General features: G+C 41.2%; 1 protein-coding gene across 3 annotated transcripts in view; it reads right to left on the minus strand.

Annotated features, from left to right (window-relative positions):
* LOC110977496 (uncharacterized) overlaps positions 1 to 27,338 on the minus strand; it is a 40,465-nt gene extending 13,127 nt beyond the window's left edge. For 2 of the 3 annotated variants that reach the window (XM_022231695.2, XM_087129803.1), the window contains exons 1-31: positions 27,147 to 27,338; positions 25,593 to 25,732; positions 24,937 to 25,008; positions 24,377 to 24,496; positions 20,222 to 20,299; positions 18,694 to 18,786; positions 18,100 to 18,219; positions 17,500 to 17,568; positions 16,020 to 16,106; positions 15,218 to 15,334; positions 14,885 to 14,971; positions 14,584 to 14,670; positions 13,802 to 13,921; positions 13,129 to 13,200; positions 12,601 to 12,687; positions 12,231 to 12,350; positions 11,562 to 11,645; positions 10,997 to 11,083; positions 10,539 to 10,658; positions 9,521 to 9,610; positions 8,969 to 9,055; positions 8,301 to 8,420; positions 7,940 to 8,026; positions 7,374 to 7,460; positions 6,182 to 6,301; positions 5,154 to 5,219; positions 3,852 to 3,891; positions 2,619 to 2,698; positions 2,145 to 2,316; positions 878 to 978; positions 574 to 742 (exon numbers count right to left, since the gene is read on the minus strand). In XM_022231695.2, the coding sequence (XP_022087387.2) occupies positions 574 to 742; positions 878 to 978; positions 2,145 to 2,316; positions 2,619 to 2,698; positions 3,852 to 3,891; positions 5,154 to 5,219; positions 6,182 to 6,301; positions 7,374 to 7,460; positions 7,940 to 8,026; positions 8,301 to 8,420; positions 8,969 to 9,055; positions 9,521 to 9,610; positions 10,539 to 10,658; positions 10,997 to 11,083; positions 11,562 to 11,645; positions 12,231 to 12,350; positions 12,601 to 12,687; positions 13,129 to 13,200; positions 13,802 to 13,921; positions 14,584 to 14,670; positions 14,885 to 14,971; positions 15,218 to 15,334; positions 16,020 to 16,106; positions 17,500 to 17,568; positions 18,100 to 18,219; positions 18,694 to 18,786; positions 20,222 to 20,299; positions 24,377 to 24,496; positions 24,937 to 25,008; positions 25,593 to 25,732; positions 27,147 to 27,183 (3,016 nt within the window). In that variant the 5' untranslated portion in view covers positions 27,184 to 27,338. The remainder of the gene's footprint in view (positions 1 to 573; positions 743 to 877; positions 979 to 2,144; positions 2,317 to 2,618; positions 2,699 to 3,851; positions 3,892 to 5,153; positions 5,220 to 6,181; positions 6,302 to 7,373; positions 7,461 to 7,939; positions 8,027 to 8,300; positions 8,421 to 8,968; positions 9,056 to 9,520; positions 9,611 to 10,538; positions 10,659 to 10,996; positions 11,084 to 11,561; positions 11,646 to 12,230; positions 12,351 to 12,600; positions 12,688 to 13,128; positions 13,201 to 13,801; positions 13,922 to 14,583; positions 14,671 to 14,884; positions 14,972 to 15,217; positions 15,335 to 16,019; positions 16,107 to 17,499; positions 17,569 to 18,099; positions 18,220 to 18,693; positions 18,787 to 20,221; positions 20,300 to 24,376; positions 24,497 to 24,936; positions 25,009 to 25,592; positions 25,733 to 27,146) is intronic. The other variant, XM_087129804.1, reaches the window with a different exon arrangement.
* Between the last annotated feature and the right edge of the window lie 390 nt (positions 27,339 to 27,728).

Below are 27,728 nucleotides of genomic sequence, written 5' to 3' on the forward strand. Positions count from 1 at the left end.
CCTCCGTAGCGATGGGGTTAAGAATTTTCAATCATTACTAAACGATTCTTAGGAAGGTGGTCAAAGATTGAAACATCCACGCTTGCACGGAGGCAACATCTGCACCAGAGCAAAGGAGGTCATGGGTTCAAACCCCACCCAAGAAAAGTAACGGTCATGATAATGTTGATATCAATTCTGAAATATAATAATGACACTAAAGAAATCATGATTTCACGAGATTTGAAAAATACATGAACTCTGTCATGGATGCAATGAATAACAACCGTTGTAAGGAATGTTTGAGAAGCAATTTTCGATCCCTTGTCAAGTCTGTCTTTTCACAAAGCCGGGAAGGTTGACACTCTTAAAACTTTAGGATGGATGTAATAATCCTTTCAAAGCCTTGTGGGTGATTTGTCGCTACAGTGCTGAAATACTACAACGTGCATTCTGTACGCATGTCTCTTGTCACGGTTCAAACAAACTCGAGTAAATGAAGATTGGTAGAAAGTCACGTACTCCGGAGAAATTTGTCGATCCTGGTGTCCTGTGAGGTCCGTAAGGATGAGCGAACAGCTTTTGTAGACTCACCTGGCAAGGAGCAGACCTTCAGCATCCGACAGAGGTCCTGAAACGGAACCTGACCCGTCAGAAATTGCACAATCTGGTCTCCGTACTTCTTCACAAAGTCATCGCATCCTTCCCTCAAGCCCTCTGGCAACTGGCTGCAGGCTTTGCTCAGGTCCGCCTTGATCTCGTCCTGTGATACAACAGACAACTGAGGTGATTGCGGACAATGTACTGACTGAGCCGGATACCGGAATTAGGGGCGATTACCGCCGCAGGGAGAAAAAAAGGAGTGGGCTTATTTTGCGATTTGTTTGCTCAGGTTTACCTTGTTGAAGTGGGGCGGCAATGTCTCCTGAAGGAAATCCATCAAAAACTCGCACAGGATGCACCCGCTGGGGTCCTGGGAAGCCTGATCCGTGACAACAGCTGAGCAGAAAAGATTGAAAGTTAAAGAATTTCAACAAAAGTCTACAAATGCGATATTCATCAGTGCAACTCTCTCGCCGTTACAACACAAAATCTTCTCAAACTCTTTCAAATCCAACACTGTGATAATGGGCAATATCACTCGGAGAGCAATTTTTTATCCATGCTGACGCCTGCAGGGTGTTTTTAAATTATAGAAAGTTTATGTCACTTGAGGATTAACCCTAACCTTCCTCAATCCTCCAAAATCCTTTGGGCAGTTCTGAGGATTTTAGAGGATTGGGGGTGAATGGCAAAAGTGCATGGCTTATTGCGAAGGATGCCATTCATGAAGGACGTGGGTTAGACCTTGTGTTGTTTTGGCTTTTAGTCATGCATAAATTCAGCCCGATATTTCTTTTGAATCAACCGCACTGCTCAAGAATGCCATTTCCACTGCCTAAGCATAATGACAGGAATTGCCGAAGGATTTTGAAGGATTGAAGCAGTAGGCACATCTCCAAGTAACATTTTCAAGAAATTTTGGAGGATTTCGGAGGATTGAGAGTGAATCCAATTTTTTCATCCCTCCTAAATTGGAGGATTCTGGAGGATTGAGGAGGGTCCCTAGCAAAAAGGGCCTCGAGGGTAGGGTTAAGGATGGGGTTCAGGTGCGTCTCAGGGCAAGGAATAGGGTAAGACTCAGTTCTATTGGAGATGGGGAATCATCGGTAATCCTAGCTTAGATCTGGAATTCTAAAGTCCAGCTGAAGGCATGTAATGAAGAAATGCCTCAAGCAGCCGCCCGGCAACTCTTATCGGACCATCGAACGTCATAAATTGAGAGTGGTGACTTTTTGCGGAGGGAAGAAAACCAGGGAACCCCATGAAAAACCATCATAGCAGAGGGGAGAGCCCACGAATAACTCTACTCAGATTAGGCTGAGTCCAAGAATTGAACCCAGGACAGCACTGGTGGGTGGCGAGCATTTCATGCACTGGCCATCCATGTTGCTACAATAATCAGCTCGCACAAGACACTCGTACAATGCCATACTTGGAATCTAAACCTCTGCTAGTACTTGCATCGCAGCTTTTGATCTCAAAACTCCATCCAAGTCGGACCATTCTGTGGGCAGGATAGTGGAAGCCCGGTTAAGAAGCTAACACTTAGCTACAGATCTAACCTTCGGGGCAGATGCCGGCAGCGGAGCATGCTTTGTCGTAAGCAAAATGAAGCTCTTGCAATATCCGGATCAGCCGGTCAGCGTAGTTAGTGACGAACATGTTGCACTGCTTCTGCAGAGTCTCGAACGACAGTTGTTTGCAAATGGTGTACATTTCTGTCTCCAGCTGGGCCTATGGACATCAAAATAAAGGTACAGAATCTCGACAAAGAGACAGTTTCATCTACACATATTGTCAACTTAAGGTCAACAAGTAAACTCTCGCCAACTGCAGAGAGGTTGAAAAGTCTGGTGCTGTTTATTTTCCGGAAAGGTGTAGCTATAGAGCCTTGTAATTTAGTTGTGTGCAAACTGATTTCAATGACAAAATTACAAATTTCAGAGCAAACACAAATTTGCAAGCATTTGCCAAGCAGCGACTTCTGAGGCTGGACGGACTGTTTTGGGCACCAAAAGACCACAGAATTCTCTCACCGGTGATGCTCCTTTGGGAAATAGCATCTCCAGAGCGTCCATGATGGATTGGCACATTAAGCAGTTGTCAGGGTCAGCATCTACAACGGTGACAGAAAACGCGGGAAGCTTTATTTGTCTTCCGGGGAATGTAGGAGAGAATATCTAAATCAAATATTAGCGCTGAAAACTCTCAATCTTTGATACCTTCTTCAGAAACATGCAGTAAAGTTTACCATGAGTTGGCAATATTGAGACTGAAACTGAGGCCAACGCTTCATTTCGAGAACTGGCGAGAAGAAGTGGTAAAATCTAGTTTTGTGACAAATAAGCACCTATCAAATCCGATGAACAATTTCACATTCGTGATTTCAACAAAATTTAGTGTTCTCGGTCAGATTGTAAGAAATATTGAAAGCGAAGCCTGCCATGCATGACAAGAATGAAATAGTCTGGCACCACTGCATCAAACAGTACAATTTCTAAACAGATTTAGGGAACCAGAACAAAAATGGCTTCTCTGTATCTCTACTAAACCCAATTACACAGGGAGCTAAATAGACAGGCAACCTGTCCCCTCACGTATGGGTTGCCACCTTCAGGTTTGCAGAATTTTATTGGCTGAACCGTTTTTATTCTTTGTAGTAGGAGACTGTCTCAGCTCACAAGCAGGTCCCACTGTGCCAATAAACTCCACAAAGCTGGATGTCAAAATGTTGTTACGATATACCATGTGAAGCCTAAATACCCATACAGTGGGATTATCTAATCGGGAACCAGACGACTAGAATTGTAACAACCAAGATGAACGTTTTAGGGCTTACAGAAAACTTTTGCAACACTTTGCAAAATGTCGAAATTGTAAACATCACAGAAAATATCCGCTTTAAATCATTTCTTATTTTTTGTAGGAGGGGGCGGGTCAGTTTTGCACTTTTAAGAAATTTGATAAAAGGTGCGCCAGTTTGTAAATGCAGAATGACAACAGATAAAGTCATACTGTCAACTTTATTGATGTTAATGGATATTACGATAAATACATCATTGTAAAATACATTATTCTTAATTTCTAGAAGCTATACTGTAATTCGACCACCAGAAGTAGAAACCATTACTGCTGTGGCAAAACGCTCGTGGACAGGCGGTTTGTACGCATTACAAGCCTCTTCGACCAATAGGGTGTCATAATTTGCCAAATGCACGTACGCGTCGAGCTGAAAAATGTGCGTATATTATTCTTCTGAATGAACTTACTCAATACGGGAAGTGCTGGCATCAACTTTATGGCTGGCATCTGCAATAAGAGAGAGAAATGTGGGCAATTATTTGAGGCAGTATTTGAAGCTGTAAACTTCCCTCAGTATTCAAAACTCGAATGAATTAATCAACATTTGATAACTGAAAAAAATCATTCTGTGCTTGTGCACAAATGGCCTTAAACAATCCGACTTCAAAAGTTGCCACCGAGTAGGAACTTTTGATGGCCAGAGCCATGAGGACTGAAAATTTGACAAGGGAATTTGACGTGATTAGCCACTTTGTCCCGGGCCCATTTATCCATCTTGATTCTGCGGGGGCCGGGTGATTTTTCTTTTTTTTCTGTTTTCAAAATTCTAAAAAAAATCATAACTTCATTTACTAAGCATTTACAACGACACAAATTACTGTCTGGTGGCTAATCTGACAGACAATATCTATTGACGCCTGAATATTTCAGCCAGGCCTGCCGCCTTGTAAAAAGAGCCCAGATTGTGCGGGGTTATGTAATTTTCTTTTGTTCCCAAAACCGGCACCGTGCACTGCTGACGTCTTTTCAGTAGGGGCCAGATTAGCGTGCACCAGCATTGTTTCGCTCATCACTCGAGCGCTGGAGCGCTTTTGTCCCCGGTGGTAATCCAATTTTCTCGGCTATTGAATAACTGAATAAATGTTGGCCATTTTCAGCAGGTTGGTCCTTTTGTTAGTAACGTCGCATACTGTATGTTACCACTCAATCAAATCTTGCCACTGGTATACTCTTTTTGGCAACAAGTGGAGAAGTTTGGAACAATAGCCAGATGCCAGCAGTGCAGTGGGTCCAGTGACCATATGATTTGAAAATTACTGTTTTATCACTCTATAGCAAAACGCAGACACGACCCAAGATCCTGGACTTAAAAAATTAAATTCCTTTGTTCTCCTGTGGTTAGGGAAACTTGAGGAAAATGCTCCTTTTTCTCCAACTAGGATAACCTTCGAGCTGGATTTTTGATGATGATTTCCTCTTCATCTTGCCACAGAAAACCTTGACCCCAAAATGCCTCTGAAACTATTTTTCAGAGAGGGGAAAACATTGTGTGGACGTGTGCGAGTCCACACAACACCATTACACCCTACATTATGTGGACTTCTTTTGTGCAGAGGTCCACACTATGTATGCCACACCTGCACACCAACACACAGGTGACTGCACTACAGACACGGCCACAAAACTGACAAAAGTCATGTGACTGCTTTCCAACCAATCAAAAGAGTGCACCATTTGTCATGTGACATCACCCCCCGAGCCATACCCACCTTCTCCGGCAAGTAAAGTGGTGCTGCAACACTTCCTGGACAGAGTCCGGTACAGACAGAAGGGGTCTGCACAAAAACAAAGGCATTCATTTTCAATTTGCTCCAAATTATTTCATAATTACATTCTTGACATCAGTGGCGCATCCAGGTTTTGGGTAAGGGGAGAAAAATATGAGACTTTATTCAATAAACAAAGCTCCAAAGTTGATTTCATCCGTAAAAGAATCCCCTCTCACCACTGGTGGTGAGTGCTGTTTCAAAAGTGTTACCGCTTTCAACTCTTGATAAAGGCAATGTAACGTCTGTCCCCCCACTGGCTACGAAGCTGCTTGCCATCTGCCTAGTCTTCTTTGGTACAGATTACTATCTGATAGACAAATCACACTGAAGTGGTGTTTTCCACTCTGATAACGAACGGCAAAATAATGAAATGGCAATTTAAAAGAAGATCCCCCCAGCAAAAACAACAAATTTGTTTTGCTTTGCAGATTTCAAACTGACAAAACATTCCATCTTTGATGTAAAAATTGCAAACCCCATCTGAACCTGGCTATGCATAGAATAGCAAGAGACTTTGAAACACTGGTGGCAGCAGGCATGCCGGTCCTTTTTCACTGTATTGGGCATGCTCAGAAATGTGTGGGCATGCTCAGAACAATGCGTGCATGCTCAGAACTGGTAAATAGGAACCAATATGTTTGCCGCCACTAATCGTTTCAAAGTTACCCATTCCATATGCACTTATAAACAGGGCACTGTGCAAATATCAAATACAGTATTGAGTTTGTCAAACTAAGATTAGCCCATTGACCTTTGAACCCGCTGCTACTCAGGGCAGATCTCCGCCAGCAAAAAAAAGTCAGGCTGGTGGTGAAAATGTCAACTTGGTTCACGTCCCTCAGAAACAGGTCACGTACGCTCACTGTGCCCCGTGCCACTTTTGCACGGACCTCTGTGTGCGCACAGTATGTATCTTCTCAACGAAGTGGCAAAGACAAAGGCGCCATCTCTCGATCGACAGTACTCACCAAGTAACCAATCAGGATGTTCAAGATGAGTGGCCCGTACTGGCCAACGTCTGAGCTGCAGGTGTCGGCAGGGATCCCCACATCCACGCAGAGGTCAGTCAGCAACTTCACCAAATTGCCCTGTTTCAAGGATAAAAGCGTTGGGTCACTGATCCTAACATTTTTCTCATCATGTAGCTAGTTACCATTGGATTTTCTTACCCGAAAAGGCTGCCGGGGGATTGTTTTTCCCCGGCAAATTCTTCAAAATTGCAATTTATTTATGACACACCCAAACATGATACATTAATACGTCAACCGTGGAAATGAAAAAAGAAGTCAGAAGCGACTGTACACGTCATCCGTGAAACAAATAAGGAAAACTGTGTGTGTTTACACGCCATCCGGCATAAAGTGGTGAAGGCAAAAGTAAAATGTAGACCGGGAAAAGGGGAAAAATGATTACCTCTTGTCGGTATTTGTTAATTGTGAGAAATAACAATTCTGCCGCCATCATTTTTGGGGGAGGGGGCTTCAAAAATGAAAAACTCTTTTTAAAAAAAGACAACAAAAATGGTTGAATTTGCTACCAAATTAGACAAGGATGGGTAGTGTGGGATGTGCAATCCATTCTTTTTCGTCAAATTAGGGTGAGATTATTGAGTGGTGAAGTTTGGGTATTCGTGTCGGTTGGCGAGGTCAGTCTCTGCAAAAAAACAAGGCTGAGTCTCGTCTGGATACAGCGCCATGCCATTATCACAGCAAACCTCCCCTTAAGCTTGGTTTCATTCTGGGAAAGCGAACGCAAACACAATACCGTCGGGTGGCGAGCATCGCTGCTTCCCAATAAGTTGAAATCCATTTACCATGTTTACCTTAGGGCAAGATTCACCGCAAATGCTCAAAACATACTTGCTTTGACTTTGTTTGCATGAAATGTTTAACGTTTAACTGACCTGTACTTGCTTTTAACAAAAACATGGGCATTCGTGACAAGGGCACTTTTCAAGAAAGGTGACCCAAAGAAACAGATCCTTGACATTACTGAAACCTTTTACCCTTGGAACCCTTTATCTATTAATCCCCCCTCTCCCATTCGATGCTACACCGGAGATTCCTCAACTGGGTTACGATAAAGACCAACCACTGATACGACCAAATCTTATTGGAGAAGAACAGACTCTTGCCCATTTTAAACCGACAGTCAGCTTACCTGCACCGTTTGGTTACTGAGGATGTCTTTCAGGTCGGCGACAGTCTCTTTACATTCACTGCACAGATCGCCGTTACCAGTCACGATCTGAGAGATGGGGTACCCAACATTGAGTCAGATTAGATAAATAACCAACAGAAATCAAAACATAAATAATGTAATCTGCCTTTGTGTTCATTTTGCAGGTAGTGACGTGCCCGTGATGCATGCATTTCATGGTCATTTGTGAACCAGCTAAGTTCTGTTCCTACTAAAGGAGCCTCCATTGCTACCATCTACCATCATTTCATGAATTTTCCAACAATGTACTGCATCAACATGGTACACAATTCTTCAACAAAACTGGACAAGTTCCCATGTGAGTTAGCCATTAATGACAGAGTTCTACTGTTCCTTGTAAGTTCAACAAAGTTACGAAACCTGGGTGGTGTTTTTGGGTAGATTTCGCATTGAAAATAAAGGATTTATTGAGACAATGTGGGTCTTTCTTCTTTGACCAACTCAACCGGCAGTAGTTGTACTGTTCCTCTAAATATGTCCGAGCAGAAGCTGTCAGGATCGCTTACCTGTTTGACGGCCGAGACTGCATGGATCAGTTTTCTAGTGACACCAGGTGCACACAGCTGCAGTCCTGGACAGAGAACGTTGCCATCCTGTGTGTAGAGATAAACATAAAGATATTCCTCAGAATTCGAACCCGCTACCTCTGAAATGAGATTCCGGTGCTCTAGTGACATTACCCAGCTGTGCTCCAGATTGCAAAATTGGTGGGGTGATAACATTGGGCTGGACGGTTAAAAAAAAAACCAGAAGTACATGTACATGTATAATATGCCAGATGTTGTATTTTAACCCCAACCATATGACGTTTTTTCAATCCTAAAAGTGAAATGACTAAATTGGCATGAAAAGCAATGTTGATCTCACCAGCTCTGATACGACCAACTGTAAAATGAATGGCAGGTACTGGTCTATAGCTTGCTGGCAGGAGTCAGCAGGGATACCTACGGCCTCGCAGACCTTGATCAGGGTGGACTCTACTTTACTCTGCAGAAAAACAAACAAACAAACAAACAGAGGTAAGGTAACATCAGCACTCTTAAATCACAAATGTCAAATCTCATGTTGCATCTGTTTGTGCCATGTCTACATGAGTCACGTTTCTTCAAGGCCTCCCGGGGCAGGGGCAAATCTGCTACAGATCAACAGAGGGTGTGTGTTTTAATGGTCAGTTTTGTTTTTTGTTTTATCACAGTTTAAGCACTCATGTATGTCGAACTGTGCATTGAGTGCACGTTCACGGGAGAGTTGACATATTTAGCCAACCCGGGTGTTAAAATGGCTACAAGACATCTGTAGAAAAAACTGAAAGCTTGAAGTGATGGCAAAAATGCATTACCATGACAATGGAGTAAATGGTTGGGATTCAGGCCTCTTCAACTCTTTCAAGGGTTTAATTACAGTAAAAGTGAAAATGTCGGATACTGAAAGAACCACATTGATTGTTCACACATAAGGTGTGTTTAATTTTACCTAGTGACATCACATGCATCCGCTGCATTTATATGGCATCCTATTGCCATTATTTCTTTTACCTGCACCTTGCTGTTGCTGAGGATGTCCGAGATGTCTGCAATCATTTGCTTACATTCTGAGCAGATGTCGCCATTTGACAGGGGTACCTAGACGCAGCAAATCAAAGAGGCTGGAGTTATGCTGCTCGAGGCAACAGAGGGATAGTGCAGAGCTACAATGTTTCGGTTGGGTTCAGTCTTGAAAATTGAGATCACAGGTAAATCTCTCCGGACTCTCTTGGGAAAAAATGTTTATCTCTATTAATCAGACTAGGTCATCTGGTGTCCATTTTTACACAAGACATTTGCCGTTATTTTGTTGACCACCGGCTGCAGAGCAACTGTTGCCTTGATAAAAGCAATCGTGCAGTACTCAGACCCACACTTATGAATAATTTTCAGCACTTTTTGCAGCACAAAACGTCTCAACTTCAACGCTGAAGTACAACGGTGAGGCGGATAAAGACAACTAGGATGAAAACCAACCGGTATCCATGCAACGTATACCGCTCATTAAACTGTCTGGCAAGTCTATGACTTCTATGACAGTTTAGTAAGAATGCAACCACTCACTTGCACTGCGAGAGTAGTGACCCGCATTGGCTGGATTTGGAGTGTCGCAGATGCTCCACACAGCTTGTCTCTGTTGCAAACATCTGGCTTCTGTGGAATTCATAAATTGAGCAGATATGGACCATGCTGACTTCACAGGCTGAAGGGTAAAATTGGCTGTCCATGGGCATGTCTATAAGCTGGTCTATGGGCATGCCTATGAGCTGGTCTATGGGCATGTCTATGAACTTGTCTATGGGCAAATCAATGAGCTGGTCTGTGGACATGCCTATGAGCTCGTCTATGTGCATGTCTATGGGCTGGTCTATGCACATGTCTATGAGCTGATCTATGTGCATGTCTATGGGCTGATATATGGGCATATCTGTGGGCTGGTCTATAGGCATGTGTATGAGCTGGTCTATGGACATGTCAATGAGCTGGTCTACAGGCATGTGCATAAACTAGTTTCTGGGCACGCCAATGAGTTGGTCTCTGGGCATGTCAAGGAGCTGTGGACAAGTCTGTGGGCTGGTCTATATGCATGTTTATAAGCTGGTCTATCGGCATGTCAATGAGCCGGTCCATGGGCATGTCTATGCGCTGGTCTATGGGCATGTCTATGAGCTGATCTATGGGCATGTCTATGAGCTGATCTATGGGCATGTCTATGCACTGGTCTATGGTCACGTCTTTGAGCTGGTTTACAGGCATTACTATGAGCTTCTCTGTGGATGAGTTGGTCTATGGGTACATCCCTGGGCTGGTCTACAGGCATATCTCTGACCTAATCTGTGGCCCATGCTATGGGCTGGTCTATGGTTTATGTGGCAAAAGGACTATATCACTTGAACAAGTACATACGTTATGACCAGCAGTAGTAAAATATTCCCTGTCTTAATTTGTTGGTATAATTGCAATTTTTCCTATTTCTGCTGACCCCAACCTTAAGCAACCTCTACTCTTGAGAGGGGATGACCCCTATCAACCAAACACTCAGGCACGCCCTTTGACACTTGAAAACTCAGCAGTCCCTCACCAGAGTGCCAATGAGGTAGTTCAGCAAAATTGGAGCAAAGGTGTTGACGTCGTTGGTGCAAGTATCTTTGGAGACGCCGAGGGCGACGCAGATGTTGATGAGTTCAGTTATCAATCCTTCCTGTAATCGAAGATGAAAAAAGGTGTTATTTGAAAATGTAACTCGGTAAGATGCAATCGCGTACGGGTTTGACCGGACTCCGTCACTGAATGGAAATATGCGGGGTCATGACAAGTCTGCTAATTCTGATGTAAAGCTGAACCCCTCCAACAGAGGAGCCAAGCGCTGACAGAAAAGTGGAATGAAGCTTGCAAATGCTCCAAACGCCGCGGACCAAATGTTAGATTGGCCATGGCTTGCACACTCGTGGCAAGGCTATGATTGATCATCAAAGTAACATTCTGGCTTAAACCGATTCAGTTCCACAACAGAGTGATGAAAAAAAACCTGATTCAAACCTGCGCAGTCTTATTGTTGAGCAAGTCCGCCAGGTCAGAGATAATCTCTTTACACTCCGTACAGGTATCCCCATTACCCTTGACAATCTAACACACAACAGATGCGAGGAAAAGGAGAGAACAGAAATAAAAGAAAGAAGTCAGAAATAATGTTTTAGGAAGTTTTCAATTGTGTGTCTCATGGTTTACGGTCAAGGTGCTTGATCGCATCCGTGCAACTTTCATTTGTATGTGCCCTTGAACTGACAAAGTTAAAATACTGTTTCAATCATTTAAAAAATTTTTATTTTCACAAAGCACGATGCCAGACAATCTTTACAGGGAGATAAACACGAAGTCTTGCTCTTCAGTCTGAACAAAATCACCCGGTTTGGGCTGACTACTGACCAGTGATGCATGCTGGTTCGTAAATCTTTCGAAACTGAAGGAAAAAATGGTTTGGGAACGTTACTCTTGCAATAATTGAGCAGAAAATTGAGCAGAATATCGGGGTCTTGTAGGTAAAAAGATATACAGAATTTCAAGACCTAAATCCATGACTGATTTTTCTACAATCTGTACGCACCTTTTTCAACGTAGAGACGACTTGACTGAGTTTCTGCAGCTGAGCTGGGCACAGATGCTGCTCTGGACAGATTGTGTCACCATCCTGGATGTCGAGAAAAACAGACAGAAGATTTCCAAGTGCAAATTTTGGATTAATTATCGCATATTAATTATCACCAGGAAATGAACAGAACCAACCATTCACAGAAATTTTCATCTGTCATGAAAAAAAAACAAACAAACAGCAAACAAGTTTCATGCAACCTTAAGATGGATTAAGGTCAAATTAATGAGAGCTGATATCTCACTCATAGTTTCTAGAAATCAACTCAAACAGGCTAGTATATTTTGTGGAATTCTGCAAATTCTCATAGAATTAGGGCAAATTCATACACAGCGGAATTTTTGTGGGAAATCTATATGAAACAACATTTTGGTAAAACAAAACCAAAATGGTTGGAGAAACAACTCTCAAATTACTGGCACCAGAAGGTGAGGAAGAAGTCCTGAGTTCGACTCCCATCCCAGCAAGCTTGGGATTTTTCTACAAATGGACCACACTGAGAATGCATTGTAAATATCTACATCCGTGTGGGAAACATCCAATACATACACCTAGAGCTTCCATCCCAGTGCCAGACTGATTTAACATAAGCGCCAAAAGATATTTTAAAAACGCATGTCTCACCAATAACTGGACTAGTAAGCTGAAGACGATCCCTCCATACTGAGAGACGTACGACGTGCAGGTGCCAGGGTCAACACCAAAGGTCTCACAGATCTTGGTTATGGACGCCAGAATATCTTTCTGATTTTAAAGAAATGAAAACGTCACAAACAAGAACACAAGAGAAGGCAATGATAAAATTGTGAGGAAAAAGATCAACAAACAGGAAAAAAATAACCAAATTGGCAGAAAATACCAGCCGGCCAAATCTAACAGCACTGCTGTTACTTGGCACTATACCACAGCAAGTATGGAGCTGTCCTGTTCTCACAGTCAACATGCTGGAGTTGTTAGACAGTTTGAAATTCTTAGGTCAATAGTTGGAACTCACCTGAACTGTCTTGTTACCCAGAATGTCTTGCAGGTCGGAGAAAATGGCCTTGCAATCCTTACAGATATCACCGTTTGATGGAGGTTTCTTTACAAAAGAGATTGAAAAGAAGTACCAAAATTGATATGCGTATTTGTGACAAATTGACAAATCTGATATAGAGTGGCGCCTTTTCAAAGTTTATTGATGCTGTTTGGCAAAAACCATGTGATTTGAAAGAAGAAAATTAACTCCAACAACATCACAGATGTTCACAATGATTTGCAGGTTTCATGAACAAAACTAGTGTCTAGGTTTGCATCACATCGGAGTACAAACACATTGCGGTATTAAACACCCAAGTAAGCAAATGGGCAAAGATGACTGCATATGGACAGAGACGCTGGTTTATTGATCATCAATTTTGCAGGCCGACACAGTGCACAATATCGACCATTGCCCCGGACACTTCTACCTGCGACAACACAAACACTCCACAATAATATTACTTTCGTGCGACTTTTGGTGGAAAGCTTTCCAAATGTTTACCTGAAACTTGATCAGGTTCACGGGCAGGTCGCTCGGACACACACCTAAATACTTGCAGATGGTATCAGCATCCTACAAAGATAAAAATCCAGGACAAAGTGTCAATTTCTGGGTTTTTTTTTAAGTGCAATGATCACTAATGGATTTGCACCATATAAGCACTTGTATTACTATCATTATTGTATTGTTATATTTCCAAATAGGTCACTTGGGAGACATTTTGTGGTAAATTTTTGATCATTAGGGAGACATTTCAATGTATCCCTAATGCTCCAACTACCAAAAGGAGGAAAATTTTTACTGTCCACATTTTGAGAGATGATAGATTAGGGTCTGAAGAAAAACTTGCAAAGTTTGGTTAAGATCGAAAAAGGGAATATTGAATTATGGGACGGAAAAGTTTGAAAAATTTTTGTGCACGTTCCTATGGGAATTTCTCCCAAGTGACCCATTTTCGGTAATAATTATTATTATCATGATGTCTCATTTCTTGGCCGCTTATTTTGAATCAGGAAGCTTGTACAAATCTTGACCTCACTCCACAACTGCTAACGAATTTAGAGTGACTAGTGAGCAATTTCTGATTAATGCATATAGATGTTGGTAGAAGGAACACACCGGTGAGAATGGAGCATAAGTTTCTAAAGGTGCATGACCTATTTCCCCTACTCACCAGAAACTGCAATATCTCATTGAAGATTTCTGGGCCATACTGCTCAACCAAGGATTTGCAAATGCTCTCAGACTCGCCGGCGAGCTCACACACCGCGATGGCAATCTTGAAGATATATTCCTGAAGCAGGGCACAACAAAACTCACTGCTTTTGAAACAACTCATGTCCTTATGGAAGCATCAATAACTTACTCTGTACACAAGCATGACAAGTGCCTCTTTCGTTATTAAAAAACACACCAAAGTGACGATATTGTAAGACAGGTGTTTCTAGGCTTGTCTCAAGAATATGACAGAAAAATTTTCTTGGAAACATCATTTGTGAAAACCCTGTATGAACAAGTGAAGTATTTTGTACATGCCTTTCTTGTAAATACTACAGCGCCCTCTGTGATCTACGCGCAGACCACATACAGATAGCAAAAGACCTACGCCACATGTTACATAAAACCCCTCTCCTTCATCCAATACACACGAGTAGTTTAGACTTTATGTAAACGTCCATGTTAGCCATGCTTTACTAATTGCGTCTCAAGCAATATTTCATCTGATATCACCTCCAAAAAACAAAGAGTGATGCTGAGAGTTAAACTAAAACTAACAGAGGAAGAGGAAACTACACAGCCATTAAAGAAAAAAAGAACATCCAATTCCACTGATGTAAACATTTTCAAATTTAAGCAATTTGAAATTTGAATTTTCATGCACATAATCCAAGTTCATGATTCGACCTGTACAAATGTAAGTTGAAATGTTGCGAAATTAAAATGCGTTTGATCTACCTGCAGGGATTTGTTGCTCATCATGTTCTTGATGTCGTTAATTGCCTGTTTACAGTCCGTACACAGGTCCCCATCCTTTTTAGGAACCTGGCAAAAACATTAAAAACATATGGACAACTTGGTTAAATTGCCATCAATTGCTGGACACAAACAGCGAACAAACAGAAAGCCAAGAGGCCTTCGAGGGTCAGCAATTAGAGAAAACCAAACTAAACGTTACACGTATGGACCATGTGTTGTTTCATTGAACTCACAGATTCTTTCACTGGGTGCTTGATTAATAAAGGAACTTTTTACTTACCATGATGAGTTTCAGGATGAGTTGCCTTGGATTAAATACTGCCATAGGACCACAGACACCCAGTTCAGGGCAAATCATATCACCATTCTGAAATTCAACACAAACTAAGTTATTTTGGAGATGTTATAGATGTTCACTGGGGAAGTCGAAACCAGCTGAACCATGGAATCGGGACGATATTTGTTTTGATAATCAAGGTGGAAACGTACATGGATGCTTCTAACAATGAGTCTGCTGACAACATCTGATTAATCACTCTCCAATTGTGTGTGTGTGTCGTATGTTGCCAGATTTGAGCAAATTAGGTAGGATTTAATGTTCATTACTACTCACCAGCAGGGTGATGATGTAGTCAATAGCCTCAGGAAAGAACTCGGAGATGGCTTGGCAGACTGACTCGGGGAGCCCCAGCTCAGAACAGGCCTGCGTGATTTCCTTGAGCAAATATTGCTGTGAATAGAAAACAACATCAGGTTTAAGATTTGTAAAAAAGCAGACAAGTCTGCAAAAAGTATGATCCTATATTAGAGGCCATTTTGTAGTCACACACTTTTCGAGCTAACAGTTTTTACTTCCAAATATTGAACTGGTCAGGTGTAAACGAAGCTGGACACCATGGACATTGCAAGTTAAGTACACAAAAGGGAAAATTAATTAATTAAAATTTAAGAAATTAATCAGCTTATCAAAATACTCAAAACTATTCAGTTGAATACTTTGATTACTTTTCTCCTTTAAATATTAATTTTTCTAAAAAGTATCACAGTCTGAAACCTAAAATTTTGCACAGTCTGACCCCCGGGGCACTTACCATCCCATGTCAATATTCTCCTACTGTATTGAACCTAATCAGTTCAATATTCAGCAGTAAGCTTGGTAATTGAAAACCATGCAAATGTAACTCCACTTTAAGGTCTCTTGTGGATGACGTTTCACATGGGAAAACAGCAATTCAAATCACATGAGCATTGTTTTTACAAAGACGTTCCTGCTGGAAGTCAGCCGGTCGAAACCAAAAAGGGTAACGTCAACCGTCACAGATGGGGGTTTCTGGGCTAGACTCTTTGGCATAAAATCATAGCCGTATTGATATGAACCTCTGTTTGTGTTCGGGGTTTGTTGACCGTACACGTACCTGTACTGTTTTGTTTCGCAGGAGATCATCGAAGTCGGAGAATATCTGCTTACAGTCAGAGCACAGGTCATTTCCAAGTCTGGTTGTCTACACCAAAAAAGGCAGAATAAATGAAAACATGACAGAGTTGTAGCTGCGTTCATCACAAGTCCCTGCTAGTCCCTCACCCATCATGCCCCTGTCGGCTATGCCACAAGCTATTTCAATGAACTGCAACAAAAGCATTCCTTTGTCATTGCTCATCCTGTTACTTGTGACTGGTCTCATGAGAGGACTTGTGACTGGTCTCATGAGAGGACTTGTGACTGGTCTCATGAGAGGACTTGTGACTGGTCTCATGAAAGGACTTGTGACTGGTCTCATGAAAGGACTTGTGACTGGTCTCATGAAAGGACTTGTAACTGGTCTCATGAGAGGACTTGTGACTGGTCTCATGAAAGGACTTGTGACTGGTCTCATGAAAGGACTTGTGACTGGTCTCATGAAAGGACTTGTGACTGGTCTCATGAAAGGACTTGTAATGGACTCAACTACAACACTGAAACCCCAGGTAATAACCAAAAAACTACAGGTTCATGCATAACTAAGTTCTCAACAGTAAAAACAAAATAAATTTAGTACTCAAGCAAGGTCATTTGAACACAGACAAGAAATGCATATTTTTGAGAATACCTAGTTCAAATGATTTTTAATTTCCATCGTTCATGTATGCTATTTACATATATCAGCTGAGCCCGTGGCGGCACAACAGCCTTCATTTTTATTCCATGTTAAGGTAAGGCATGTACACTCTAATATTTGACATGTGCTGGTTGCGATTCTCACAAAATATTGCATATATGCACATGACCTGAACACTCTCGTCAACAAGACTGAATAAAGCCCACTTCACTGTGTTTCACACGGACCACACAGTTTGCAAGATGTGAATACTACACTCTCCTTGAAACAGACCGATTGGGCGTGGCCATGTTCTGGTGAAAGTGAAAATGTTGAAGGCAAACAAAGCAACAACATTGCTCAATACTATTACATAAATATTATCTATTTATAAAGTTATTCCAGAATTTCTGCCAGTCACTGTTTCATTTTCAGGGGCAATGCAACGAGTGGATGAGGTAACTAAATTTCCCTACAAAACTGAAACAAGATTTCATAAAACAGAGGCACTTTAACAAGAAACACAAGCATGTGTAGACAAGAGTGAATATCAGGGATGAGATTGACCAATGCCAAAAAATACATGCAGCTGAAAACAGCCGAAAAAAGACATAAAGAAGCCGAACTGTGAAAACCTCCTGTACTTTTGTACACAGCTAGTAAGGAAAAAAAGCTGAAATCAGCTGAAAAGCTGAGAAATCTCACCCAGGCAAAACATTTGACTGCGAAAAAAAATGTGATCTTTCTCAAAGGCTTGTAATTCTAGGCATGGAATTGTGGGTAGTCTGAAACTCGTGCAAATACTGAGAGAATGACTCACCTTTCTCAAGAAATCGATCCGGGTTATGGCGGAGCAGACACCAAGTTCCTGGCATATCATGTTGCCATCCTGACAAGACAAACATGTCAAGAAACACTCACTTAGCACTAAACGTCCATGCATGAACAAGAGAGGGCAGCATGTTAGCTAGCAATGCCCTACATGTATTGGCTGACACCACACACAAGCACTTGGTTGCGCATGGTACAGAGCATGCCCAGTAATCCACACTTCAACCCAACAATCTTCAGTCTTTTCATTAGGGGATGCAGATCTGAAGGCACAGGTAATCTTTTTTTCAGTAAACCTCTTCTTCAATAAGTATTTGTGACCTGGGCACTCTAGGTGAGAATTTCAAACCTTGTTTCTAAGTCCTCCACAAAATAGTTTTAAAAACAGTCCCAATCTAAAAACTGGAGATCACTCTGGCTGCAAAGGTAAATTTTAGGCTGATACATAAGCTTTAATGAGTTAAAAAAAACACAATAAAAACCAAAGAAAGCTGAGCAACACAGAAGCAAAGCTGTCCTAAAAGTAGGCACTGCCGATCTGAGAGAGTCAGACGGCAAATCGTTGCACTCAGGGTACGGCAGAACTCACCAGAAACTGTATAATGTACTGGAAGACCTGGGGCCCGTACTCATCGATGTACATCTTGCAGAGGTCGGCAGGGAGGCCGGCTTCTTCGCAAAGCATGATGACTTCGTTGAACACATATTGCTGCAGGGAAGACCAGATACGTTTGCAAGGTTACTGGCAAAAGTACTGAAAGAAGTCCAATTACATTCAGCAGTTACCTGAAAAAGTTTTGAGGAACACGTTTTAAGTGATATTTTTCATCAGGTGCTTGAGATTAAGCTTGTCAAATTTGAATGACTATTGAAAAAAGTCACGTCGAGATCTCACTCCCTGTTGAGTCTGAGGAACCTTGGAATAGAATTAACCAAAATGTAGCAAACTGATCAAAATTCAAGCTTCTCAGCCATGAATCAGTTTTTTTTATGCATGCTGGTGTTGCATAAATGTTTACGCACATTTGTTGTGGGACACTCTGAACATGCGTGACCATTTGCTGGAATGTACCATATAAGTGTGCGATCCGAGCAAATCGTTTAGTCTTTTCCAGTGGGAAGTGTCTCCAGCCTGGCAGACACAGCCCTCTCCAACGCCATGGGGATGGAATCACACACGTACCTGAAGGGTCTTGTTGGACAGAAGGTCCTGTAGGTCACTGAAGATTTGTTTGCAGTCGGAGCACGCATCGCCAACCGTGTTGGGAGGGAGCAACTGATGAGAAATCAGGACAGTCATGAATATTCGCCCTTTGCTCAACACATGCAAATATCCCAATGCTCATGACCACCAAACACTGACAAGTGACGAATATTCATCAGTATCATTAAATTTAAAAACAAGAAATGAATATTCATAATTTCCATCATCAACCACTTTCAAGCTTTGCCTTTTCAATGAGAGTTGGAAATGCTATAGACATTGGATTTGTTATATTAAAATACAGGCCCCCTCAAAAGAAATACACCAGTATTTATTATGTAATACATATTGTTTGGTGGGGAAAATAAAGTTTTGGTCAACTTGTGCATAAGAGCTACACAACAAATTGTATGTACAATGTAAATGTTCGGTATAATTAACTATCAAACATTAATTAGAAAGTATACATGTACACCATTTACTTTTGATTTCAACAATTTTTTGACTGAAAACTACATCATGGACAAATACATATACCTTCAGGCAATTACTGACGGTGACTAGACGACCAACAGTTGACTGAACTACATAGTAACACAACACTCAGAGATATGGCATGCACATACATGTAAATGGATCATCAAAATTTCTAAAGTTTGAAATTAAGTCACACAAAGTTGAATCCAATCATTGCACATTAAAGGACCTACCGGTATTTAAACATGTACTTTCTGCACACTTCTGCAAGTACTTGTACTTTGTATTTTGTACACTTTTGATATTGATTTTCTAATGTACTTCCTGAAGTATAATCCCTGAGTGGAATTTCAGTTTGGAATTGAAAGCCTTGTTTTAAAAACCAACTTTTCTTCGTTTCACTTCAACTTCACATGGCACTTCATTATGCGGTGCAAACTGAAAGTGTCCCACACTTTATCTCAGATAAGATGATCAATCTTTTTCTTCCACTAAGAACAGAGAAAAGTCCACTAAAAAAAGATAACAGCTTCATAAAAACAGTACACAAAAGTAAAGACAAAAGTAACCCAACCTAAAGAACAATACAGCAAATGTCTCCAAACATAACAAGGTCAAATAATTTCAGTTTCACTGTGCAAGGACGAACAGCCCAACATCCCAATTTTACAAACATAATCTACTGGTACTACGCTTGAATCACGCAGAATTTTTCTTTTGCACTTTACGTTGGAGACTTAGAAGAGAGAACCCTACCTCCTCAATCAGAAAAAATTGTTATGAACTGCTTGTATGATTGTCATTTACTAGTTTTTCCTAAAAGTAGGGAAAATTGAAACAAACTGCCCAAATGGGAGGGGGGGAGGTCCACCGACCACAAGCTGGACACGCAGTCACAAACTAACTTGGATTTGGAGTCTTAAAAACTCAAACAAGTATTAGTTTATTTAATATTCCTTAGCTTGCTACGTCATAAAATTGCCAGCATATCTTGGGTCAGAGGTCATGGGATCTCTTGACCTACATGTACCTGTACTGGAGGCTCTTTGGCATTGCTGGGTGCGGCACTCTTGCAAAGGTCAAGGAGTTTACAGACCCTTGATGCATCCTTTTGGAAAAACACAAAATGAAGACAGTAAATGTACTAAAATAAAGACAGTGAACTGGTTAAAAAAACCTGCCAGCCTGGATCAAAGCATGTGTCGACGACTTCCCTTAATTCATGCCACGAAAACAGTACCAAGTAAAATGATTCACTTTCAGGTAGATGTACATGTGCTCTTCCTACATGCAAATGTCCACAGGTTGAAGAGTTTGGTTTGAAGTTGTATGCCCAATTATGTGCTCAGATGAGGCTATGAAGTATTTCTGGAGGTAGGTAAAAATGTCCAAACTTCAGACATACAATTGAAACATCTAAAAACGAAGAAAAAATCTTCCAAGCTGCTCAAGACTTTGATAGGTGTTCTTCAACTTGTGATGACATGCGTACATGGGAAGAACATGTACATGTACGATAGAGGAAATCTGCTTATCTTAGAAATTAAGCTACATGCCTGAAAACTAAAGAAGATGGCTTGCACAATAAGATGGTCTTCAGAAAGTAAGCATATGTGAGGCTGTTGCTCTGGTTTCACTATTTCAACTAATAGCGCAAGTTTGACCTACACGCACAATTTGGCAGTCACTTAACTTTACTGTGCAGCGCTAAATACAGTTTTGTTGGTTGCCGCTGCAGGTTCCTTCTTTTCTCATTCTAAGGGGAGGATTAAGTCATGAACACTGAGAAAATACTTTGGAAATAATCTACAAGTAACAATGGTCAACTACTCTGGGCAACCCTTCAAGGCAGAACAAACTTTGTTCCATCTGCAAAGAAAGTGCCAGCTGGCACAAAGTTATATCTGGTGCATTAGTTTTAAAAAGTTCACAGATATCAAAAGTTTGCCGTTCCAGAAGCTCGACTTTTGGCCAAGTGGAACACAATTGCATGACAAACATAAAGCCTCTGTGTCTTGTGATCACATTTGGTTTTCAATGACTTTTTCCTGGCCGTTGATTCCACTTTTTTTTTTACAATGTTATAACTACTGGCAGCAAAGGCCAGGGTTCAGGATGATTCGAGTGATAAGATGTCCAAAAAGAACCTACTTCACAACATAAAAATAGTTGTTAACCTGGCACTTGAGACAATACCCTTAAACCTGCACAAATCTGCCACAACAGGTGTTTCCGCAAGATCCTTTATACACAGGTCAAGAGTACACGTGAGTATCACATGTACAAAATACGCACAGATGCCAGGTAAGGCCAAAATAAAAATAGTTTGTTGTTGAGTCATGGGACTAGACCAGCTTTATCATGGTTATAAACTGACAACAAACAACTTCGTATTCACAGTCTGCTTGTTCAACATCGATCTCTTCGGGATCTATCGCCCTGAGTAAAAGATTAGGCTGCCCGCAAAAATTCTGAGACAGTTTGGCAATAGAGGGAGTTGTTGCAGCTCTCATAGAGAAAAAAAAAAATGATGCGCATGCTTGAAATCAACGTGCGCACTCACCAGAGACAAAAGGCTTTTTTTTTTGGCCAAAAACACCTTATGAAAACAAATATGTGTTGGGTTAATTGGATTCAGAGCAAATTCAGCAAATCTCCAAAACTTGCTCCATCCAAACATGCATTCAACACAGGCCAAGCAGTATCGTGAGAAAATGCCTACAGTAGTATGACCGATCCCGTCCAAAATTCAAAAATAGAGGAACACTAACCCTCCACTTAGTAGAGCTACATGTGCATGCACTACCATAAAAGCTGCCATCCTAGATGCATGGAACCACGCAGTGCTCTAAGAGCGCCATCGACACGTACACTCACTGTACATGTGCATGCACTACCATAAAAGCTGCCATCCTAGATGCATGGAACCACACAGTGCCCTTAGAGTGCCATCGACATGCCAAGAGACATGAAAGAGAAGTAGCAACTGCATGTAACTTATTCTCCCAATGTTACTGGTTAACTTCAAATCGAAGGAGCTCGGATGAAGTTCAGTGAAAAAACATGTTGTTGATCTGTTAAACATCTGCTGGACATGATCATGTGACCAGGCATTGCGCACAGGCTCCTGGGTCAAGCTGTAATTTGCAAACGATTGTGCACATGTACACTCACCGTACATGTTTTTTAACACTTCCGTCAGCTTTGCCGATGTATAGAACCACACCGATCTACATTCGTACACATGCTGTTTGTTCAAAAATGAATTATTTTCAACACCACAAGCATGGACAGACTTTGTAAACTTTTGACCTGGGGAAAAGTCAATCATGTGACAAGAGGGAAATAAGTTGGCCTTGTGTCTGCATGAGCGACATGTATAAGTCACGGTAAACTTGCAAGGTTCCCTCAGAAATCTAAAATTCTAATTCCTTGACTTTCCATAACTAAAATATATGACAATATCCACGGCATGGAGGTTAATTTGATGACAAGATTAACCACTGAAAGTTTGCCATAGCCACTACTATACAGCCTTCAAAGCCTCCAACTTTATCATTAATTCTGTTATCACATTATTATTATTTTTATCATTATTATCTATTCGGTCATTGCCTTATAGCAAACAAACATCAAAGACACCCCATCAAAAATAACCCTTGCATGGTCTTAATATCCAAGACTTTTCCCCCAACTTTTTCCACTGACAACAGGATTCTAGGACACCCTGTTTTTCTCAATTTTTCCAACACCACAGATAACTGCTTCTATAATCCCTTGTGCATGTATGATTAACTTGTTACGAAAACAGTTACTATTAATCACCTTGTGGCAAGATCAATGTGGCGGATATTTGAGCATATGATTTGGCCCTTCAACAGGAGATTCTGTGGAGTGGCACTGCATAAATACATGTACATATGTGACCCAGTACGTCGTAATCGGGAATAAGTCGCTGAGGCCATTTTACGTAATGGGCGAGTAAAGTGGGGATGTGGGTAAACGTTGAAATAGTCAATGTGGCGGTTTCTATTTTGAAAGTGTATGTATGAAAGGTTACCATCAACACACTCGTAATGTGTACCATTTGAAAGCTTATGAAATTCTCTTTCTGTGTACAAATCTCAAACAGTCAATTTGCGACTAATTCCTGATCTCGATGTAGCAGGTCACAGACATGTATACACTGTACATGTAAGCCTACGTGCATACAGGCATGCACAAGTGTGTGAATAAATATTGCATACAAACAGCACAAGAAAATTCTTTATTTCCGCACCATGACTCATTTAAGGAGAGTTATAAAATCATAAATATCGTCTTTCTATAAATAAATCAACTTGAGTTATGAAATTATGACCATTTCTTCAAGTAGATCAACGTTTGGTACATTTGTACAAGGTCATAAATAGGTTTCATGGCTCTTTTGTTTCAAATGAATTTCCATGTACATCTAGTCCAATATCAAATATCCTGGTTTTTATGAACTCTGGATTACCAGCAGGAAAAAAGCTTGGAACAATGGATACAGTGTGTACACTTCACCATGCCGCTTGCTGCAGGAAGTTAAACAGTATTTTGATAACAAATGCATGATATGCGAATTTATGTCCCTTCCGACATGTAGGCCTCTTATGGCATACTTGGCTGCTGGTAGGTTTTGTTGTGCAATTTTTCCCGACAATGGAGACGAACAAATTCATGCAGGAAAACTTCCATATTGACGGTATTATGGGATTTGCATTTGAACGAGGCCATTCCACCCGATAACGTCCGGAACGTTTTGTGTCTACACCAGGCGCAGAAGAACTTATAATCAAATTCATGATACGAAAGCGCAAGCTTTCGGTGAGGGCATTCATGCTCGACACACACAACGAGCAGTTGCAAGCCAATATCTTGCAAATGCACACGTACAGTATGTGTGTACAGTGCCTGCCAGCATTTGGATGTCAGCCAACAGATAAAAGACTGATGCCAATAAATTTTGCTATCTACAAGAATCGTTTAGTTTCATGACACCACTAACGGTAAATCTCTTGCGGGGTTGTTGTCAATTTTCCACCTTACATTTCTGATGACACCATAACCAGGGTTAAACCTTCGTTGGATTCGAACCTTCAACAGTCACGCAGTTGCTTCACTGCTCAGCCAGCAACCTAGCCCACAACTAGGAGTAACTTACCAAGTCAGTGACCAGTGCTTCTAGGAACTTCACGCCATAGAGGTCAACGACCAGCTTACAGGTTGTGGCCTCAGACCCCAGCTTATTGCAGAGATCTTTGATGACAGAGAGGATCTCCGACTGAGAAAAAAATTACATCATTATACAATTTGGTCAACAAACCAAAAGTCTATCTTCTCCTTCGAAACACTTTGACAGTTTCAAAATTTGATCTTTTCTCGAAGAAAAATTTTGCTCAATAACTTGCTTCCAAGATCCTTGCAAATGCTGTTACTGGCCGACATAAAGGTTTATCAAGATGACTTATGAAGGCCTCCATGAAAAATGCAACGAAGGAGTTACAAAACATTTCCCGTTTCCTTTGGCGACCTGATTGTTACGTTGCATAAACTGACTTCAGACAGACCATAATGAACTGATGAGAGATGGATGTGACCTCTAACCATGTGGCTGCCATAGGCGCACTTTTTTGTTTCAAATGCCATTTCTCAGGTTCTGCAGAGTTGGTGGCAGCAGTACGGCATTTGACAGACAAGGAGTCAGCCGCTGTCACAACTTACCTGGACCTCTCCATTATTGAGCACGTCTTTGACGTCGGAGACAAATGACTTACAGTCATCGCAAGCGCTGTCCTGAATCCGAAGAATCAGAAAAGGGCATATTAGGGGTGGGAATTTACGTTCAATTTGAAAAAAGTTTACAAAAACCTTGCCATACCGTTTAAACGTTTGGCCGACACTTTACAGAGGCTGCCGCCACCTACCACGGCGTTTTCATATATATGCATAATTATATAGTTAACAAATGTACATGGACCAACCTATATGTAAAAATGTAGATTGATGTTGGGGCATTTAAAACAAACAATGTTTATTGTTTTAGAATCCACTTTTTTCTCAAAAAGTACATGGATGCCGGAAGGGGAAACAACAGTATGTAACAGGCATCGTTTACAATAACTATGAACACCAGATTGCATCAATTAGCACGTCAAACCTCTAAAAAGGGGCAGGTTCATTTAAACGTTTCGGAAAATCTGTAAATGGATTTGGAACTTTTTTAGTTTATCCATTTAAAAGTGTAAAGCCTCCATCCTTATTACACATCACTGCCAAAAAAGGCTCGGAATGATTAACAAAATGCTGCCAAGTTGGACGTTCCCCAGAGTTGTGGACACAGTAGCGGCAGCGACAACTCTGGGGTATAGCACACTTACCTCCACCGTTATCTGTGCCCAGTCGTTCTGGATGCAGTACTTGGTGGCCCCCTCCCCACATTCCTTCGCTTTTAGAGGGTGGTCGCACCAGTACGCAGGACCCCACGTGCAGTGCTCTGTTCCGATGGAAGCAGCACTGGCTGCAAATGAGATATTTAAAACCCGGGTATGTAGTTAGAATCGTAAAGAATTTTGTATATGGACACCACCGATTTTTCCTTACAGTGACGTTCATGTAATAGTCATTTGAAAGCAATGAAATTATCAATCAAGTCAAATTTAGCAAGGAGGATATTGAGGTATTCACTAAAAAAATATTTGTACTCCACTTTTTGGCGGCAAGTCTCAAGCAACATCTGTACATGTACATGAAAACCACTCTCAAACAATTCTACAGACTAGAGCTAAGAAGATTTAATCACAAAATATGTGGGTGAATTTGGGTCATCCAGATGAAATGCCCCCATCGCCTTGGTCATCAATTCAATGTGGGTTGAATGATCATATTGGGCGTGATCGCTAGATCACTTGCAATCAGTTGATCGTCCTTCGTCACAGGTTGATCCTGTGTAAAAGATCCTTTCCAATTCACAGCTTCAGTGAATTGTTTTAAAGTTTGACATTTTGGAAAGAGTTCCGTATACGGACAACACTTGACACCCCTGTCATGCCTGTGCACAAACCTATATGAGCATAATCAGTATCAGTATGAGGCATGTCTGAATGGGTAAATGCTTCCGAATTTCGTGACTTTTCTCTACTAACTCTCATTTTTTAGGGCTTATAGGCCTATTATCACTTTTTGACGGCTGCTACAACATTTTAAGGGAAAATTAATAGTGTTGTCCATACATGGAACTCGGGCCTATGGGGGGCGGCTACATTCAGAAATGTACATTCCATTGTTTATTTATCTAGTTTTATTTTTGTGCATTTTTGTATTTTAAGTCATATTTTATCTAGTGTTTTCCTTGTATTTGTTGACATTTTTATGGAGACCCTCTCGACAGTCACTGAGTTTGCTTTTAAGTTTGAGGCTATCCGTCAGGGGTGTCAGCAAATTGTTCCTATATGTTGATATGCATCGGTTTTTGTATTTTGTGTGGGTTTTTGTACCCTGCGAAATAATAAATGAAATGAAACTCTTTCCATGAGTACAAGCAACCATGGAGGAAGGGCAGTGAAGCAACATTGTTTAGTACCCCTAGCTCTTTCTTTGTAATTTAAAAAGTAATGTTACAAACGGGGCCCAAATCTACAAGCATTGCTTTCGTTGGTTACCCCTCTACAGCATCCTCTCGAAAGTGTATTGTACAAGTATCATGCAATCATATTTATGTATTCATTAAAAGTTTTACTATCGTGTGTGATTATTATGCTGTAGAAAATGAAATAAATCTTGCATCTTGAATTTGTTTCATAAGTGGTTTATCATCATGATCATAATTGGTAGTCCTAGTCATTAATATACACTGTTTGAACTTGAAACCGAGTCTAAGGCAATGCCGAAGGAGGAAAGATCGCACGAAATTAATAGGAATAACATTGCCTTACCTGTTGCCAGAAATGCCGCAAAAAGGATGAGTTTCATTTCCAAATGAGTACTGAGTAGTACACTGGTGAAGCTTTGCCAGGAGGACGAGTTTAATAAACAACCATCAGATCAATGGCCTTATCGTTTGCAGATCAAAATTAACGTCTGCGCTCCACGCGACGCGGTGCGGCCCACATTTGTTGACACGATAAAAGGACTTTTGACTGAAGGTAACGCGTCTATGTGGGAAAGCATTTTATCAACGGCTGTCGTGACCCAAGTGTATGTGGGAATACAAACTTAAGTCCAGTCAGTATCACGTGCGCCCGTCATCACGTGCGTCCAGAGGTCACGGTGTTACGCCATCGAACCATGCATTGTATCACGGAGCAAGGAATTCCTTGCTCTCGGATTGTATTGTAGTAATCATGTAGGATGTTTCGATATTTCTTTTCAGTGAAAAAAGGGTCCTTCTCGTCAAATTAATATTTTCTTAATCCGTCCATGAGTGATATTCGTACGGTGAAATCATTTTTACCACGGGTTATTTTTCATTAATCTGATCGGAGTTACGCGCAATTTTTTCCGTAGGCTGGTGAGGG

Source organism: Acanthaster planci, linkage group LG19 (genome assembly GCF_054643075.1).
Source record: "Acanthaster planci isolate LZ-2023a linkage group LG19, COTS_SCS, whole genome shotgun sequence".
In the NCBI taxonomy this organism is placed as follows: Eukaryota; Metazoa; Echinodermata; class Asteroidea; order Valvatida; family Acanthasteridae; genus Acanthaster; species Acanthaster planci.